Source organism: Pelophylax lessonae, assembly GCF_965119305.1.
Source record: "Pelophylax lessonae genome assembly, chromosome: 11".
In the NCBI taxonomy this organism is placed as follows: Eukaryota; Metazoa; Chordata; class Amphibia; order Anura; family Ranidae; genus Pelophylax; species Pelophylax lessonae.
In genome coordinates, this window is record NC_138778.1 from 96,744,188 (window position 1) to 96,762,569 (window position 18,382).

Genomic DNA, 18,382 nt, shown 5'->3' on the forward strand with positions numbered 1-18,382 from the left:
TTTACCTATAAAATTTTTTCGGTAAAAAGGTGCTCTTTCCACCCGTGAGATCCTTAATGATCTCATCCAAGTTGGCTCCAAATAGACGCTCTCCTAAAAAGGGGATATTAGCCAATGCTTTTTTTGGAACCTTGGTCGGCTAACCAACCTTTTAGCCACAGTGTACGCCTGAGAACCACTGCTGAGACTGATGCTCGCGCCAATAATGGAGTGGCGTCTAACGCCGCATCACACACATACTGTAACCCCTGTATCATTTGTTCCAACAAATCTGATACCGCCTGAGGGACCTCTTCTAAGTCCCGGCGTAACCACTTGGTCCATTCAGTTAAAGCCTGCGAAACCAGACCAATAGCTATTATAGGTCTGAAAGCTGATCCAATCAAGGAAAACATGGTGCGAGACATAGCTTCTATCTTGCGATCCACTGGATCTTTAAAAGACGGAGCGTCTTCTAGAGGAATAACCGTGGCTTTATTCAATCTAGCAATTGGTGAATCCACCACAGGTGGTTCTGTCCATTTCTTAATGAGGGTTTCCTCAAACGGATAACGTCTGTTAATGCGTTTAGAAATAGTAAAAGTGCGTTTTGGCAGACGCCATTCTTCTTCGATTGGATTGCCAAAACATTTGGGCAATGGAAAAACCTTCGCCACTTTGATGCGTTTTTTAGTCCCAAAAGGGATTTCAGTTTCAGCTATTTCCGACGGAATACCCTGTAATCTTAAGGTTTCTTGAACAGATACAATGAGTGCGTTTACCAACGCTTCCTCTCTGGCTATGGCTGATGCCGAAACATCCTCCTCACTGTCTGAAGAGACAGTACCCGAGACACCAATCCCAGATGAAGTACCTGCAACTGCAGAAATAGGCTCAGAGTCTGAATCCGAGGTTTCAGATAATAAGGGGTTAGGCGGGGGTCGCTTTCTTGCGCCCTGTCCCCGACAAGCCACTTCCACCCGGGACACAAAAGTTTCCATAATAGCTGACAATGATTCAATCGTCAGTGGGGTGCTGGAGGATCCTGCAGACCCCTCGAGGGGATCCGGAGGAGATGCATGAGTGGCAGGGTCCATGTTAATTCAGGACACCTTTGCCAGAAAAACAAAAAAACTTTTTTTTTTTTTTATGTGTCTCCCCCTAGCGCAATAGCGCCCCTCAGAGTACCTGCTTCTCGATCCCCACAGAGAGAGAGAGGGACCCCCAAGGCTCACCAACCGATGCAGTGAAGTTTCCAACCAACTGCAGTCAGCGTCTGTCTTTTACAGACTGGAAGGAGCTGTTTGCTTTTCCCGGGTAGAAGGACGTGGCTCCGCCCCCGGTGTACGCCTTCCAGCGTTCCCAGCTCTCCACGAGGTAGCTGGGCTCATGAAACATGGCCGCCCCCATACAAGAGACATAAGACTCCAAAAACATGGCGGCCGGCGTGACCTGAGGACATACATGCACTTGGTCTACGGCAAAATGGCGGCGGACCGCCGAAATCGTTTTTCCCAGCACATCCACCTGCATCTCTGCTAAGTGGCGATATATGGATCTACAGGAGATACACTACAAATAAGGTAGGATATACCTCCTATGTCTGCTGTAATGTTACAGTCTGCTGGGTAGAGTGTTAGCTCTCAAACCAAGTCCACTTCCCACAAACACATACTGTATTTACAAGGGGGACTTTAGTGTCAGATATACTGACCATGTATGGAGGGGCCCATAATTCATACTGCCTCATAACGAGGAAAGAAAAAAGGGAACGTTTACTCACCATACCAAACCGACAGGCACCCTCTCTTCACAATACCCTCTCCACCGGGGTGGGGGGTTGTGGCCTCGACTCTCTGGTTCCTGGCGTCCAAGCGAGACTTTTAACTCGCAAGGTCAGTCCCTCCACTGGGACTCCGTCGCGGCCGACCCAGCGCGGAGCTCTGGTCTGCACGCGCTCGTAGGCAGAAACCGGGGTGACCACTGGATCTCAACATCCAGCCTGTCGCCCGGCCCCGCATACTTACTTGAATGTGTCGCGGCCGACCAAGCGCAATGCAATGGTCTGCGTGCGCTCGTAGGCCGGCTGGGGTGACCACAAGTGTCGCCCAGTCCGGCGTTTTTGCTTGAAGATCTCACAGGAAAAAAACACTGGAGAAAAACCTAAAAAATGTTTTTTCTAAAGAAAAAAATCTTGCCAGGACCAAAAGATCCCAGCAAGGAACTTAGGTCCTTACTCCTGACTAGACAGAAAAAAAACTGATTCCCTGTAGCAGAGAGAGGGAGGATATACCCTCAGGGACTGCCCCTAAGGTGGAGCCAGAACGTTTTGTCTTTCTGCCTAGTCCTACTCCTGCGGAGACAACATAACCCAGCTCTTGAGAATCAAGAAGACTACGTCTGTCAATGAGCGATAGAGAAATCCCAGTAGATCTGTAGTTTTTGAAATACTCAGACCAGCCCGTCTGGCACCAACAAGTATGCCACATTCAAAGTCACTTTAATCATCTTTCTTCCCCATTGAGTTGCTGCCTTGTGATTGGCCGATTAGCAATTTGCGTTACCAAGCAATTGAACAGGTGTACCTAATAAAGTGGCAGGTGAGGGTTAATAATCCAGTCAAAAAAAAGTCTTATTTATAATAATTTATAATGGCCAGTGCCTAATTAGTCTGTCTCATCTTTCCCTATGCATTTCTGACTCCCAATTCGCCATCACTACTAACACATCTCTGAAGATTTTCAACTCTTCCTCAACATTTATTAACGCCTGCTGACCTTTATTATTATGTAGTCTGCATACCCGACTAGCAGAAGCTTAAACCTAGAATTAAAGCTATGACATTGTAGAATTTTTTTTTTTTTTTTTTTTTTTAATAACCTAGTGTGTTCACTTTCATTGTATCCTTTGATTTGAACTTATTACATTGTGTAGGTGGGGTGTAAAACAGGGCTTGACAAAATTTGCCTGAAATCTAGGAGCCAGCTAAAAAAGTTAGGAGCCAGTTTTTTTTAAACCACCAAGTTTTATTTAATAAAAAGGATACTATATTTACACATAAATACGACTAGAACCCCACTCTCCTCTATAGCACAATTGGATGGAAACAGACTGTCTCTTTCCATCCGATCCACGGGGTGGATAGAAAATGGAACCACCATCCGTCTGTTTTTGGCAGACAGGATCAGATGGCGGCAGATTAGCGCTCCATAGGAGGAGAATGAAGGGTCCAATCAGGTCTGCCTGAAAACTGACAGGCGGACCTGATCAGACAGCCCGTGTGAAAGGGGCTTTCAATGTGGCGATGAGGAAAAAGAAAAAAAAAAAAATATATAAAAAAATGTTTTAATAATGGAGAAAAAAAAAGAAATTATTTCTTTTAAATTTAAAAAATAAACTAACAACAACCACACTCCCTATCCACCTACCTTTAAGCAAAGGTAACTGGACAGGGAGTTGAAGCCTGCAAAAACTTCCCTCTCATCTCCTCTTAGGAAGGAGGTAGGAATGCAATAATAGGCAGTGGAAACAGTCATTACTCCCGGCCACCACAAGAGGGCGCCAGTTCCCCAGCCTCTCTCTCTCACAGAAGGAGGCCGAAAAGCCGGGGGCCTCAATTTTCGGACGGCGCGGAAGTCCGTGCACTCCGGGAGAAAGTGGGGGCGCAAAAGGGACAGGACACCTCCTGCAGGGCACCCCAGGCGCCAGGTCGCTAATTCTAGTCGCAAATGCGACCTGGCGCCCGGGGTTTGTCGAGCCCTGGTGTAAAAGATAATGGAAATTAGCATAAAGTCAAACTGCTAAAAAATGCTTACAAACAAAAAGGGGCTATATGGATCCCACACATGTGCAATTGCAATGCAGCAATAAAGCATACGTTTCCCCAAATATAATCCTACAAACACACAAACCTGAACAGTGATCATCGCCATCTTCCAGTTTTCGCTTCTTGAGGTTTGGCTGTAAAAATAGGATATAAAAAAAAAATAGTAAAAAGCAGTTCTGTATCCTGAAAGCCAACAACAAAGGAGGCGGCCCTCCTATTCCCTGGTCAATACCTATCCAAGAGGAAGCTTGTTCACAAAATGTGCACTGTGCTTGAAGCTACCAATTCTAGTGGTCATTTTACCCAAAGACAACTAGAACAAGAAAACACGGAATGATATGCATGGGCAAAAGCATATTTTCCTAGCTACACCTTTTAGATGTTGTCGACAAATGCGTCTCATAATTCATGGATTGCAGATATAGGATAAGTAGCACGTAGAAGTGTTCATTTCATATCTTAGTTTCACTACATAGACCTAGGCGATGAGGAGGAAGTCTTCCATCAATCTGCTAGTTTACAAAATGACATACAACTATCTTAAAAGAAAGTACTACACAAATTATTCTTTATAGCATGTGTCAAACACAAGGCCCACTGCCAGGCCATTTTATGTGGCCCTTGCACTCAGGGCTGGGCTTTTTTCAGCTGGAATGTGGCGGATCTCCATTCTGCCATCTCTGGCTCTCGCCCTCCGCTCACCATTACCACTTGTAAGCACAGGAGCCTTCTGTGTTCACATGTTTCTTCTCAGTGGCTCTCACAGATCCCTGCCTGCCCTACACTCACAGAAAATCCCTGAACTAAATGGCGTACCCCTGAACTCTGCACTATGTATGTAGTAATGCACAATGTACTTCTGGTATTAATGGCCCTTTTAAGTTTCTTCCACTGTTCAATCTGGTTTAGTGGTGGGGGTTTGGCTAAGTTTCTGCACCTATTATCTGAGAAAAAAAGCCCTGGATACGTTCTTATAGTCTTACAGATACAACCGACTCTTTGAGGACAACCATAAGGCTGATGTGGCCCAAGATTAAATTGAGTTTTACACCCCTGCTTTAAAGAATAGTCGCAGCTGATAAAGTCAACTCTGCCTCGCACTTTGTAGTAGAAGTGTTTTAACACAAAACAACTTACGCCATCCAATCCGTCATGGCTGTTAGTCAGTAGAATGGGATCGGGTACTGGCAAATTCATTTCAGAATGAATTTGCGTTAGGTCTTGAACATTGAGCATGGGTTCCTGCAAATAAGAGGTAAAGATAGAATAAATGGAACATAAAGCACAGATGTCATATTCCTAATTAAAAAAGGAGCAGTCCTACCTTGAGAAAGCTGTCCAGTTCTAACAATTTCTTTGGGAAAAAAGCGGCAACCAGGTCTTCAGCCTTATCAGAAAAAAAAAAAAATTGGCAAGTGTTAAGTTACTCTGTAAAAAGCACTTGTCATTGGGGAATTGGGGGGGGAACACATCTGACACCAGGAAAAGTTGCTTATCCACATTGGTAGAAACCCACCCAAACATTTTCAACCCTTTAGCAAGCTGTGTAGTGGCATAGATAGTCAGAGGTGGTCATAAATGCAGGCCATGACCTCAACTCATATCCAGCACTGAATTCATTTTTTTCTTTACATTATTAAAGTGCTAGTAAAGCTTTTTTGGCACTTTACTACCAGATAAGCCTATAATAATTAGGCTTACCTGTAGGTACAGTAAATACCTCTTAAACCTGCATGGTTTAGGAGATATTTACACTGCATTCAGTCAGTGAGGTCACTAGCGCATGCACTCTGAAGGGAAAACATACTTGTGCCATCCCTTCAGAGCTCTGTGCCGCAGAAAAAAAAAAAAAGAAAAAAAAAAAAACACACACACAACTTTGGTACAGTTTACTACAGCTTAAGGGCTCTTTCACACGGGCGGTCCGATCAGATCTGTCTGTCAGTTTTTTAGGCGGGTCTGATCGGATCCTCCATGCAGCTCTATGGGGTAGCAGATGCCATCCGTATTCGATCCTGTACGTGAGATCTGGACGGATGGAAACCCTATTTTTCCATCCGTCCAGGGGTCGGATCAGATCGGATGAGAGCGGACAGGAGGTCCGCTCTCATCCGATTCCCCATAGAGAGCAGCGGGGGCTGTGACACCTCCCTCTTCACACTGCAAGCGGAGACGGAGCTGTCATCCGCCGGCTCAGCGGGGATCGCGGATCGATCCCCGCTGAGCAGCACGGATCCGCCTACAGAGGCGGACCGTGTGAAAGAGCCCTTAGTGTAATGTTTTTCAGACAGGAAAACAAACATCCCATGAAGGCTTTTCAAAAGCAGTTCATCGTTTTCTGATTCTTTCACTACCAAACAGGCCTTAGCTTAGTGCAGGGCTCGACAAACCCCGGGCGCCAGGTCGCATTTGCGACTAGAATTAGCGACCTGGGCAGGAGGTGTCCTGTCCCTTTTGCGCCCCCACCTTCTCCTCGAGTGCACGGACTTCCACGCCGTCCAAAAACTGAGGCCCCGGCTTCAGATGAGAGGCTAGGGGAACTGGCGCTCTCTTGTGGTGGCCGAGAGTAATGCATGTTCTCAATGCCTTCATCTCCTTCCAAAGAGGGGGAAGTTTTTTAAGGCTTCATCTCTCTGTCCAGTTACCTTAGGTAAGTGGACAGGGAGTGTGGTTATTTTTTTTAATAATAAAAAAAAAAAAAATTAAGATTTTTTATTTTTTCAATTCTTATTATAAAAAAAAAAAATGTATGTATGTATGTATGTATGTATGTATGTATGTATGTGTATATATATATATATATATATATATATATATATATATATATATATATATATATATATATATATATATATATATATATATATATATATATATATATATATATATATATATATATATATATAATATTTTTATTTTTTTTCCTCATCGCCTTGCCACAGCCAAAGGCCCCTTTCACACGGGCTGTCTGATCAGGTCCGCCTGTCAGTTTTTCAGGCAGACCTGATCAGACCCTTCATTCTCCTCTATGGAGCAGTAATCTGCCGCCATCTGATCCTGTCTGCCAAAAACAGACGGATGGTGGTTCCATTTTCTATACATCCCGTGGATCGGATCAAATGGCATCGGATGGAAAGAGACAGTCTGTTTCCATCCAATTGCGCTATAGAGGAGAGCGGGGTTCTAGTCGTATTCATGTGTAAATTTAGTATTCATTTTAATAAAGCTTGGTTGTTAGTTTAAAAAAAAAAAAAAAAAAACTGGCTTCTAACTTTTTTAGCTGGCTCCTAGATTTCAGGCAAATTTGTCAAGCCCTGGCTTAGTGTTTTTAACAGCAGCTGTTGCTCAACTGTTCATTTGAAGACGCAATTTCCCCTTAAAAATCTGCAAACGGTCCCAAAAATAGGTGGGGGAATAAAGAATAGGCAACTACTAGGTAGATCTCAAGATGTGGGCTAATGTACTAGGAGATAGACCTACACCTGACCTCCAACATGAGCAACTGCACAACAGGGTTTTGCCAAAATGCTGAACCAAAAACCACCTTGTGAACTGAGATGTAACTTAAAAAGGTCAGAATAAAGAGTAAAGCCTTGTACACACGTACCGATCGTCAGCCGAACGATCGGCCGTCTTTTGTCCAGGGCTGTCAGGTCTGTTGAAAACTGCAAAAGACTGCACACGAATTTTGTCGACTGCAGAAGTGATGGTTAACTTTCCTTGTCTTTTTTCTTTTCTGAGCATGCCCAGTCTTGCAAATCTGCGGTCTGTCGGCCGAAATCTGTACTGACTGGCGAACAATCGGCCGTTCTGGTGTTGGCCAACAAAAATTTTAATGCCTGCACGACAGATTCTGTTCGGCCGAAAATGCGCTGTCGGCCACATCATACTAACAAGCCTACAATCGGCCGATCGGTCGTCGGCCGAATATCGGTACGTGTGTACGGGGCATTAGGCTTCATGTACACAGCCTACTTTGACTGCCGGCCACGGGGAAAAAAAAAACAAAAAAAAAAAAACAAACGCAAAACACTGCAAAATTGCACCATCAAAAAGTTCCCATCCTGAATGCGATTCTTCAGCATTCAGAAGAGGGAGGTTAAAGCAGCAGCAGCTCCTAAAAAATTCTGGTAAATGCCTAGGTGTACATTGACAAATAGGCCTTCATGGAGGGGTTTAGGAGCTTTAGCAAAAAAACGCCAAAAGCTACTAAACTGAAGTTTAGGAGCTGTAGTGTACATAAGCCTAAAAAATTTCTGGGGTTGACCATTTTGCTTAATGTAGCCTGGGAAAAAGGACAAAATTAGGGGCTACAGCACACCTAGGAGGCTATTCTAAATACTTCTTTTTCACATCAGTCCCCATCTACTTTATATAGGCTCCCAGAACTCTCATCTCAATTATATATCAATAGAGCATGTATTGATCCTTTTGGATGGGTACCACTCACCCTCATGGGTCCCTTTCCAGATGTAAATGGCTCCTTTAATTCCACCTATTGATTCATGCAGCCATTCTGCATTGCACTCAGAGGAAGTAAGAATACAAGGCTGCCGTAGCGTAACAAGTTAAAAAGCCAAAACATCAAATTTATTAAGCAGTATGTAGTCACATTTTTTACTTTTAAAAACTTGCATTGGTAACTCACAATTGAAACCAAACTCCAGAGCATCCTACTGCGCCACATCCATTCCACATCAGCCTCTCCTCTCGCCCTACGCGTTAAGTTATGCTCACGTGACTTCATTAGGGGGGCTGATGAAGTCACGTAAGCGTGACGTTAATGCATAGGGCGAGAGGAGAGGATGATATATATCATTCTAATTGAGGTGAGATTTCTAGGAGCCTATATAAAGCATGTGGCGTTGAAGCACGGTTTTGGCTCAACCTGCTGGTGGAAGGTGAAGGGTACAGCACAAACATTTCAAACCGCTGAACCATTTTGGAGATTTTATGGATGCGTTAAGAGAATATGGACTATAATCCCTAGATATTGTAATTTTGGTGAAATTTTATTTAGAATCACTAATTGAGAGAATACTTTATCACATGATTATTTATGCTTATACCCAATTAGCACATTACACTTCGGCACAACTAAGATCAGGGTGACATTTACACTTTAATTATGGGAACACTTGGTGTGCTCCAAAAAGTTAAGTTATTAGCACCATATACACCTCCTACATTTACATTACATGTACATCCCCCCATAGCAGAGGAGTAACCTTCATACCATTCAAGTTCCTATAGGCAGGGCATAGATATCAGAGGTATTACTATGTTTCTCAATGGATGACAGGAGGGTAGCCTCATTTACTGCCACACTACAAATACATACATTGCATTGATAATGTTCTCAAGAACTCTTTTATTTTAAATTTTTTTTTAAACATCACACATACCATTTTGGTCCCCACACCACTGCTATGCTAAATAGCTACACAGCATATATAGTAAAACACTTTTCAATTCTATGGCAGTAAAGAAGGCCTGTCACCTTGTGCTTTTGAGCGATACATGAGTGAGTACTTTCTTTTCTATTAAAATAAATGAAAGCACCAATTACAAGGCACTACTTAGGCCTCATGCACACTGGACATTATAAAAACGCCAGCAGCTTTGTAGTGATTTTTTCAGTGTTTTTTAAGCTTTTTTGCATTGGCGTTTAGCAGTAGCTACAAATCCCCCCTCTGCTATTTTAGCAACTGACTTTCCCAAAATGCAATGCTTGCCAGAGTTGCATCGCATGGGTGTTCACACCCATGCGATAAGATTTAGGTTTAGGTGCAGGAAAAAAAACAAACAAGGTCCTACAACCTTTTGGTGCAAATGTGGACCTTTTTTTCCTCCACATCAAAATCTTTTTTTTTTATTCTGTCAAGCTCGCTGCATTTTGCAATCTGTTTCGGGGTGTAGTTCATGGAACATTAAGCCCCCGTTCACATCGGGCAGATTTGAAATGTCAAATGGCATGCCAAATCAGAGCCTATTGCCGGCAACGTCACTGTCCGAATTGGTGCAACCCTGACTTTGTGGTGCCGCACTGATTCCCAAAAGTAGTTTCTGCATTACTTTTGGTGACTTCAGGGCGATATCAATAGACATCTGTGCATGAACCCATACAGATGTCTGCCAAATCGCCCCCTAAAGCACCGTGCACACGTACAGATCGTCGGGCCGTCTTTTGTCCAAGGGCTGTCTTGTCTGTTGAAAAGTGTAAAAGACTACACACGAATTTTGTCGGCCAACAACAGCCGACTGCAGAAGTGATGTCATGTGATGGTTAACTTTCCTTGTCTTTTTTCTTTTCTGAGCATGCTCAGTCTTGCAAATCTGTTGTCTGTCGACCGAAATCTGTACTGACTGGCGAACAATCGGCCGTTCTCGTGTCTGCATACAAAAATTTTAATGCTTGCACGACAGATTCTGTTCGGCCGAAAGTGCGCTGTCGGAAGCATCATACTAACAAGCCGAAAATCGGCCGATCGTTCGGCGGCCGACAATCGGTACGTGTGTACGGGGCTTAAGTCGCACTGACCTGCGAGTTTGAAATCATGAGCGTTCAGCTGAAAGATTTCAAACCCGCCCCTCAGTGTGAACCGATGCCGGCAATAGACTCTGATTTGACATGAGATTCAACATGACAAATCGCATGTCAATTGGGCACAATGTCAAGAGGGCTTCATGTTCCATGAACAATACCCCGAAACAGATTGCAAAATGCAGTGCGCTTGTGCCAGAAACCCATGCAATGCAATTAGGTGTGCAGAAAAAAAAAAAAAAAAGGGTCGTACAACATTTTGGTGCAAATGTGATGCAAATTTGAGCCATACAAAATATATGGCTCAAATTGCATCACAGACATCACGTGATGTGCACAGGAATGCATTGCATTTTTGGTGCAAATCACATGCGGGGTTCAGCACGCACCAGTGTGAACGCAGGCTATGTTCTATGAACGACACCTTGAAACAGAACCAAAGCTTAAAAAAAAAAGCAATGGAATCAAAAACGTCAAAAAAAAGGCCAGTTCGCAGCGTTTTTGGCATTTGACGTGTGAGCGTTTTTACAGCTGAAAACCACTTAAAACCACTAGTTTTCAGGTTTTTTACAGCCAGAAACTGCCCCTGCCAAAAACTGCTGATAACAGCCTGTGCGCATGGACATATAGGATAACCTGCTGTAGAAAAAAACGTCTGATGCCAAAAACAGCAGCTGTAAAAACATTCAGTGTGCATGAGGCCTTATACTAATAATTCAGGTGCATTAAAATGTATTAAACTTTACTACTCCGACAAGAAAAAATAAATAAACCGTCTTACCTCATTTGTGATTCTCTCTCGAAAGCAGTCAACCTAGGGAAAAAATCAATGATGAAAAGATGAAGCAGTTGAGGTTTGAGACGAACCCATTTACTGCCGACAAGGGTGTTTACAGTTTACAATGGTCTGCTTTTTTCATTTATGGAAAACTTTGGCTTCAATTTGTCAGTGTACTTAAAATCCACTAGTACATCAAACATTTCCCTACCCCCAGACTGACAATACTGCAGTCCAAAGGTGTCCCTGTGCTCCTTCATTCAAAGTGGATGCATTATAATATAGAAGTTGTGCTATTTGGTTGTATTAACAGGTGAAAACAGAGGGTTAAAGAAAAAAATAAAATAAATGTATGCAGCTTTTTGGTTATGGGTTTAATACCGCTTTAAGCAACATCACTTCATACGCTTATTCTCCAAAAACAAGCCATGCAAATTCACTACTAAAAATCCCTAAAGTTCTACCATCTCAGATAGAGATAGTGTGCCGTTACAGCAATATGTAAGATATAATATGATGCATAGTTATGGTAAGGTCTATATATTTGGCCATTATACTGCCATCTTGTGGTTATTTTGGTTGTTGCACTTGACTTTCCCTTCCGTGTTCCTTCCTGTCCTCTATTTAGGATGTATTTCCTGTTCCTTTACACTTGGGATAAGAGATGGCCACATCTGTCTAGGCCTTCATATAATCTGCTCGCATCCAGGAACACATTACCATGTTCTTACCTGAAGATACCATTTTCAATCATCTGCCACATTTTGTTGTCTGCTATACCTACTGCTTGCAATAAAACCTATGTGCATGGAAAGAAACTGTGTCTGGTGAGTTCAAGCTATCTGATAACGATTGTCCGCGGTGATTTCATCTGCTTATACAGGTCAGCAATAGGTCTCAGCAAGGGATAAGTCACTATTACAACAATTGGAGTCAGAATAGATAGTCTTACTCAACTGCGAATATTCCACACTACGTTGACTTCAGATGCGTAAGAGTTATAACCCTGACTATAAAAAAAAAAAAATAAATAAAAAAAGTCAGACCGGGGACCTTCTCCATTAGCTTTGGCGTTTTGAAAAGTTCACCCCTTCTGGTCACTAGTCAATTTATTGTTACGCATGTGGAAATACTCAAAATAAGTGGTATGGGCTAGAGGTACTGGGAGATTTGAACTTGGCTATTTAGAAACAGTTTTTACAATTCCTATTCTATGCCAGGAAAACTGTTCTACAGTGGATCACAACAGAACAACAAGTAATTCTCCTGCGCTTAGGTGCTGTGGTAAAGGGGAGGGCAGTGTTTTAAGCGTCTAGGTTCTTGCTGCCCTCTCAGGACCATGGGCATCCACAAACTAGGAGAAAAAAAAAAAAAAAAAAAAAAGTGCGCACTGACCTAGTGCAATATCCTAAAAACATTGAAGGGTAACAATACCATAAATCAAACGCATGCTGTAATTACGCATATTAAATCCTAATACAGTCATGTGTCCTTCAGGACAAGGATTCTGTCAGTACTGCAGAAGGACTGGATGGCGTCCGTACTGGTAAGTTAACGCGTTTCAAGGGAGAACCCTCTTCATCAGAGCCACTAGGTGGCTTGAAACATGTCAGCTTTTACCCTAACCCCTTAGTGCCAACGTAACGCAAATATGCGGTCTTCGGCTTCAATGGTTTGTACCAGGGTGATGCCTGCAGCTGCAGTCATCACCCCTGTAACTTTTATTTTTTCTTTCTAGAGCGTACAGTTGATTCTCTTGTATGAACAACTGATGCAGCTAATCAGCCGCACTGCTGTGATTGCAAGCAGTGGGAAGGGACGTCTCATTGCTCGCCCGGGCTCTCTTGTCCTATAGGGAGGCTCGAGCGACCAACTGGCAATACCCACCAACTGGCTGGAGGACCAAACAAAGCCAGAATCGGCTTTGATTGGGTCTAGGCTTAGTTACTGGGCATGGAGGAGGGAGGGACTGGGCTTTCCTTTAGGATCTGTATACACGCCCAATAGGTGTGATGTTAATGTGACCTGAATAGCTCAGCTAAAACCAGGAAGTGTTCTCTGAGCAATAGAGACCAAACTGAGCATGTGCAGCTGAACTACACTTACTGTGCTCATCGGGGTCTGTACATACAGAACTACACAATGCAAAGGATTAATCACTTAAGTTAAACAGTGAGATTATAACAAGCAAGCTATATTCTGCATCTACAGACAGATTTTACTGTTGTGGGTTTAGTAACACTTTAAAGGCGCCAGATTTTTTTTTTTTTTTTTTTTTTTTTTTAAAAGGAGTCCAAATAAAAAAAAAAAAAAAAAAAAACTTTAAATCTACAGAATATCAGCACCTAATATTGGCCTGAAGGGTGGCCGGAAAATCGGTAGGACCGATTGTATTCTGGGGTATTTCCTCCCAGATCTGGACCAGGGCATCACGGAGCACCTGAACAGACTGAGGTTCAACCTGGTGACATCAGATGGACCAAAACAATGTCCCAGAGGTGTTCTATTGGATTTAAGTCAGGCAAGAATGGGGGCCATTCAATGGGATCAATTCCTTCATCCTCCAGGAACTGGCTGCATACTCTCGTCACACGAGGCCGGGCATTGTTGGGCACCAGGAGGTACCCAGGACGCACTGCACCAGCGTAGGGTCTGACAATGGGTCCAAAGATTTCAGCTCAATACCTAATGGCAGTCAAGGTGCCATTCTCTAGCCTGTAGTGGTCTGTGTGTCCCTCCATGGATATTCCTTCCCAGACCATCACTGGCCCACCACCAAACCGGTCATGCTGAACAATGTTACAGGCAGCATAACGTTCCCCAAGGCTTCTCCAGACCCTTTCACGTCTGTCACATGTGCTCAGGGTGAACCTGCTCTCATCTATGAAAAGACAGTGGGTGACCTGCCAATTCTGGTGTTTAATGGCAAATGCCAATTGAGCTCCACGGTGCCAGGCAGTGAGCACAGGGTCCTTCAGATGGCATTGGGCCCTTAGGCCGACATCATGAAGTCGGTTGCCGAAAGTATGGTCAGAGACATTCACACCAGTGACCTGCTGGAGGTCATTTTGTACGGCTCTGGCAGTGCTCATCCTGTTCCTCCTTGCACAAAGGAACAGATACTGGTCCTGCTGATGGGTTAAGGACCTTCTACGGCCCTGTCCAGCTCTCCTAGAGTAACTGCCCGTCTTCCTGGAATCTACTCCATTCTCTTGAGGCTGTGCTGGGAGACACAGCAAACCTTCTGGCAATGGCACGTATTGATGTGCCATCGTGGAGGAGTTGGCATGCCTGTGCAAACTCTATAGGGGCCAGGTATCACCTCATGCCACCAGTAGGGACACTGACCATAGCCAAAAGCAAAACTAGTGAAAAACAGTCAGAAAAGGTGAGTAGGGAAAAAAAAAATTTCAGTGGCCTCCACCTGTAAAACCATTCTGTTTTGGAGGTCGTCTTATTGTTGCTCATTGTTGCTGAAGCTGATTAAAACCACCCCCTCTGCTACTTAACTGACCAGATCAATATCCTAGAAGTTCAATTGGCCTTTAATATTTTTGAGCAGTGCAATAAAGGAGATAAGGCCTTGGGTTATGGTTGACGTCCGTCATCTAGTTTCCAATGCCATCGCGGTCGTAGACAAATCCTGTTTTATTTGTCAGGGATTGCAGCAGATGACAGATTTGGAGATAATGAACTTTCTCAGAATCCGGGAATGTCAAAAGGTATCTTTAAGGTACTGAAAGGCCTATATGGACTATGCTGCGGGAGGATAAAGAGAAAAAAAATAAAAAAATAAAAAAAAGGAGACCAAACCGTCGTAAACCCTCCAAGTAATTTTATAGCAAAAATACTGATTTTAACTTGTAAGCAATAAGTGTCAGACACAGTCTGAAAGCACACAGGGAGCGGTCTCGGTTCAGGTGCCCTCATAGCAGGCTGCTTGCTGTGGGGGTTCTCAAAAGGAGGGAGGGGCCAAGAGCACTGAAGAGGGACCTGAGAAGAGGAGGATCTGAGCTGCTCTGTGCAAAACCACTGCCCAAAGCAAGCACGTAGAACATTTTTTTTGTTTAAATACAACAAAACAGGACATCTTGGTAATTGCGCATACACAGTAGTCGTGCCCTGGGGTGACGTCACTCACTGTGCGGCTGGGACTCGGGAGCACCTTCCCTATGGTTGGGAATTGGGAGCATACAGGGCCTCATTGGAGAATGGGCACAATCCCTCCTGGATGACTACTACTACTACTAGGTCGCAGGTGAGCATTGCCACTGGAGACATTTCTAACTTTCTCTCCTCTCAAAACTTCACACTGACATCCAACTGAAACTACTAAAATAAAATACACTACATTGATTGCATACTATTTAGAAATATATTCAGTTGTATGTTACTAGTACTACTACACAAAACAGGGTAGTGCATGTTTAAAATGCTTTTTAGAAAGAGATAGCATTAAGTATTGTTTGGTATACTATACTAACAGGGTAGTGCATTTTAAACATGCTAGTACCTTACGACTATTTCTAAATAGTATGCAATCAGGTTGCATATTTTATTCTTTGGTACAAGATGCGCTGCAGTGCAGACAAAATTATCTTGCATGGCAAGAGCTACACTGTTATACGATAAATTATTGGTTGGCAGGGTGGATACAAAAATGTAACCACGTGACTACTGGGCACCTATACCCCCCCCCCCCCTCCTGCCCAGGCCAAATTTCAGCTTTCAGCGCGGTCGCAATTTGAATGACAATGGCGCGGTCATGGAACACTGTACCCAAATTAAATCATTTTTTTTTTCAAACAAATATAGCTTTCTTTTGGTGGCATTTAATCACTACTGGGGTTTATTTTTTACTGAACAAAAAAAAAAAAAAAAAAAAAAAGTTTATAGTTTGTTAAAGATTTTTGCAAACAGGTAATTCTCCTTTATTGATGTGCGCTGATGAGGCGGCACTGATAGGCTGCACTGTTGGGCACTGAAGAGCACTGATAGGTGGCACTGAAGGGCACCAATAGGCAGCACTCATGGGCACTAATAGGTGGCACAAATAATCCCTCTCCTCTTCGGGACCGATGTCCCTCTGACAGCAGCCGGCGATTTTTTTTTTCTCCTCAGAAAAAAAAAAAAAAAAAATTTTGTCTTCATTGTCTGACAGCTGATCACGTGGTAAGGGGGCGGGATCGCCCCCGATCTGGGGAGTCTCATGGACTCGCCAATTACAGAGTGAGCAGGGCGTGCTCCACAGGGTGCGCATAGGCGTCAACTAGTTAATCAAAATTTTCTTTTAATAAAATGCTTTTGGAGTAAAAATATATCTACAGTAGCTCACAAAAGTGAGTACACCCCTCACATTTTTGTAAATATTTTAGGGATGCACCAAAATGAAATTCTTGGCCGAAGCCGAATAATAATGAAATGCTTGGCTGAAGGCCGAATACCGAACGCGGTGTTTCGCATTTTTTCCATTTTGCCAATTTTTAGGGGGCACGCTGATGGGCACATTTTATGTTAGGGGGCACTCTGATGGGCAAAACAAAAAACATTTAAATCAGCGTTGCTCTTAACATAAAAAATGCTCATCAGAGTGCCCCTTAACATAAAATAAGGGGCACGCTGATGGCCACATTTTATGTCAAGGGAGCACTCTGTTGGGCACATTTTTTTTTTCTTTTTTTTTTTAAGGGGCACTCTAATGTAATGAGCATGGCAAGTGGCAACAACATATGCACACACTAACGCTTGTGCAGCTACCGTATTCTCCCCCAAATGTGCTCCACATACCTGAACTGCAGCCAGGTCGGAGCCAAAAGCCGCGAACAGGGGGGCGGGGCGTGCACATAGTGTCACGCTCGCTGGACCTAGTGTGAAGGAGCCGCAGTCAGGAGCAGGGGGCGGGACGCGCGCGTGACGTCACACCGGCAGCGTGTGAGCAGGGAGCCGCAATGAGGAAGGGGAGCGGTCCGGGCAGAAGCATCGCGCGGGCCGCCATTTAGTGACCGCCGGTGACATTGTTCGGCACAAAATTATTTGGCCGAACACCGAAAGTGCTATTTTTTCTATTTTCGGCCGAATAATGTTCGGCCGCCGAACATTCGGTGCATCCCTAAAATATTTTATTATATATCTTTTCATGTGACAACACTGAAGAAATGACACTTTGCTACAATGTAAAGTAGTGAGTGTACAGCTTGTATAACAGTGCAAATTTGCTGTCCCCTCAAAATAACTCAACACAGCCATTAATGTCTAAACCACTGGGAACAAAAGTGAGTTTAGGAGGTTTTGGCTTAGGATATAAGGACGGCAACACAATATCTTCATTCAAATGAAACCCTGAGACAACCTTAGGAAGGAACACCTGACAGGGTCGTAACACTACTTTGTCCCTGTGAACCACCAGGTAAGGTGATCAATAGCACAACGCAGCCAACTCAAACACCCTACGCGCAGAAGTAATAGCAACCAAAAAAGGTCACATTCTGCGACAGAGTGAACAAAGGAAGTTCACAAATGTTTTCAAAAAGGAGGCTTTTGAAGTACCGATGGTACCAAATTGAGATCTCACGGAAGTACCAGGGATCGCACCTGAGGAGCCAGATGGAGAACTCCCTGCACAAAAGTGTGAACCAAGGACTTGGCCACCAATGGCCTTTGGAAAAATATGGTCAAAGCCAAAATCTGGCCCTTGATGGTGCCCAGAGCCAAACGCTGATCTACACCTAGTTGTAGAAATTCCAACAGGCGAGCCAAAGAAAAAGGAATGGGGAGAAAATACCCGAGACTCACACCAAGTAATGTACGCCTTCCAAACTCGATGATAAACCTTCCAGGAAGTAGATTTCCTAGCTTTCAACAGAGTAGGAATCACTGACTGACAGCCCATTGCCCTGCAGCACCTGGCTTTCAATAGCCAGGCCGTTAAAGCCAGCGACTGTAGAGCAGAATGGAGGATTGGTCCCCGAGACAGAAGATCTTCCCTGAGAGGAAGTTTCCAAGGGATGTCTGCTACCAGCTTTACCAGGCCTGTGCACCAAGACCGGCAAGGCTAGTCTGGTGCCACCAGAATGACTGGAATCCCTTCTACCTTGATTCTGCATAGCAGTCTCGACAAAGTTGTATTGGAGAAAAAGCGTAAATCAGACAATACTGATCCCAAGGGGCCACCAGGGTGTCTGCCGTGTCGGCCAGAGGATCCCTAGACTTGACACAGCCCTCTGCACCAAAAAAAAAAAAAAAAAAAAAGTCCACA

General features: G+C 43.8%; 1 protein-coding gene and 1 long non-coding RNA gene across 2 annotated transcripts in view; one reads left to right on the plus strand and one right to left on the minus strand.

Moving 5' to 3' along the window:
* The window catches only part of LOC309566786, a 1,174,540-nt gene that overhangs the window by 144,254 nt on the left and 1,011,904 nt on the right, over positions 1-18,382 (plus strand). The gene's annotated exons all lie outside the window — the stretch shown is intronic.
* Positions 1-18,382, minus strand: part of PSME3 (proteasome activator subunit 3) — a 64,380-nt gene that overhangs the window by 38,996 nt on the left and 7,002 nt on the right. Inside the window, exons 2-5 of the mRNA XM_082272092.1 lie at positions 11,131-11,163; positions 5,130-5,192; positions 4,943-5,047; positions 3,891-3,939 (exon numbers count right to left, since the gene is read on the minus strand). Coding sequence (XP_082128218.1) covers positions 3,891-3,939; positions 4,943-5,047; positions 5,130-5,192; positions 11,131-11,163 — 250 coding nt within the window. The remainder of the gene's footprint in view (positions 1-3,890; positions 3,940-4,942; positions 5,048-5,129; positions 5,193-11,130; positions 11,164-18,382) is intronic.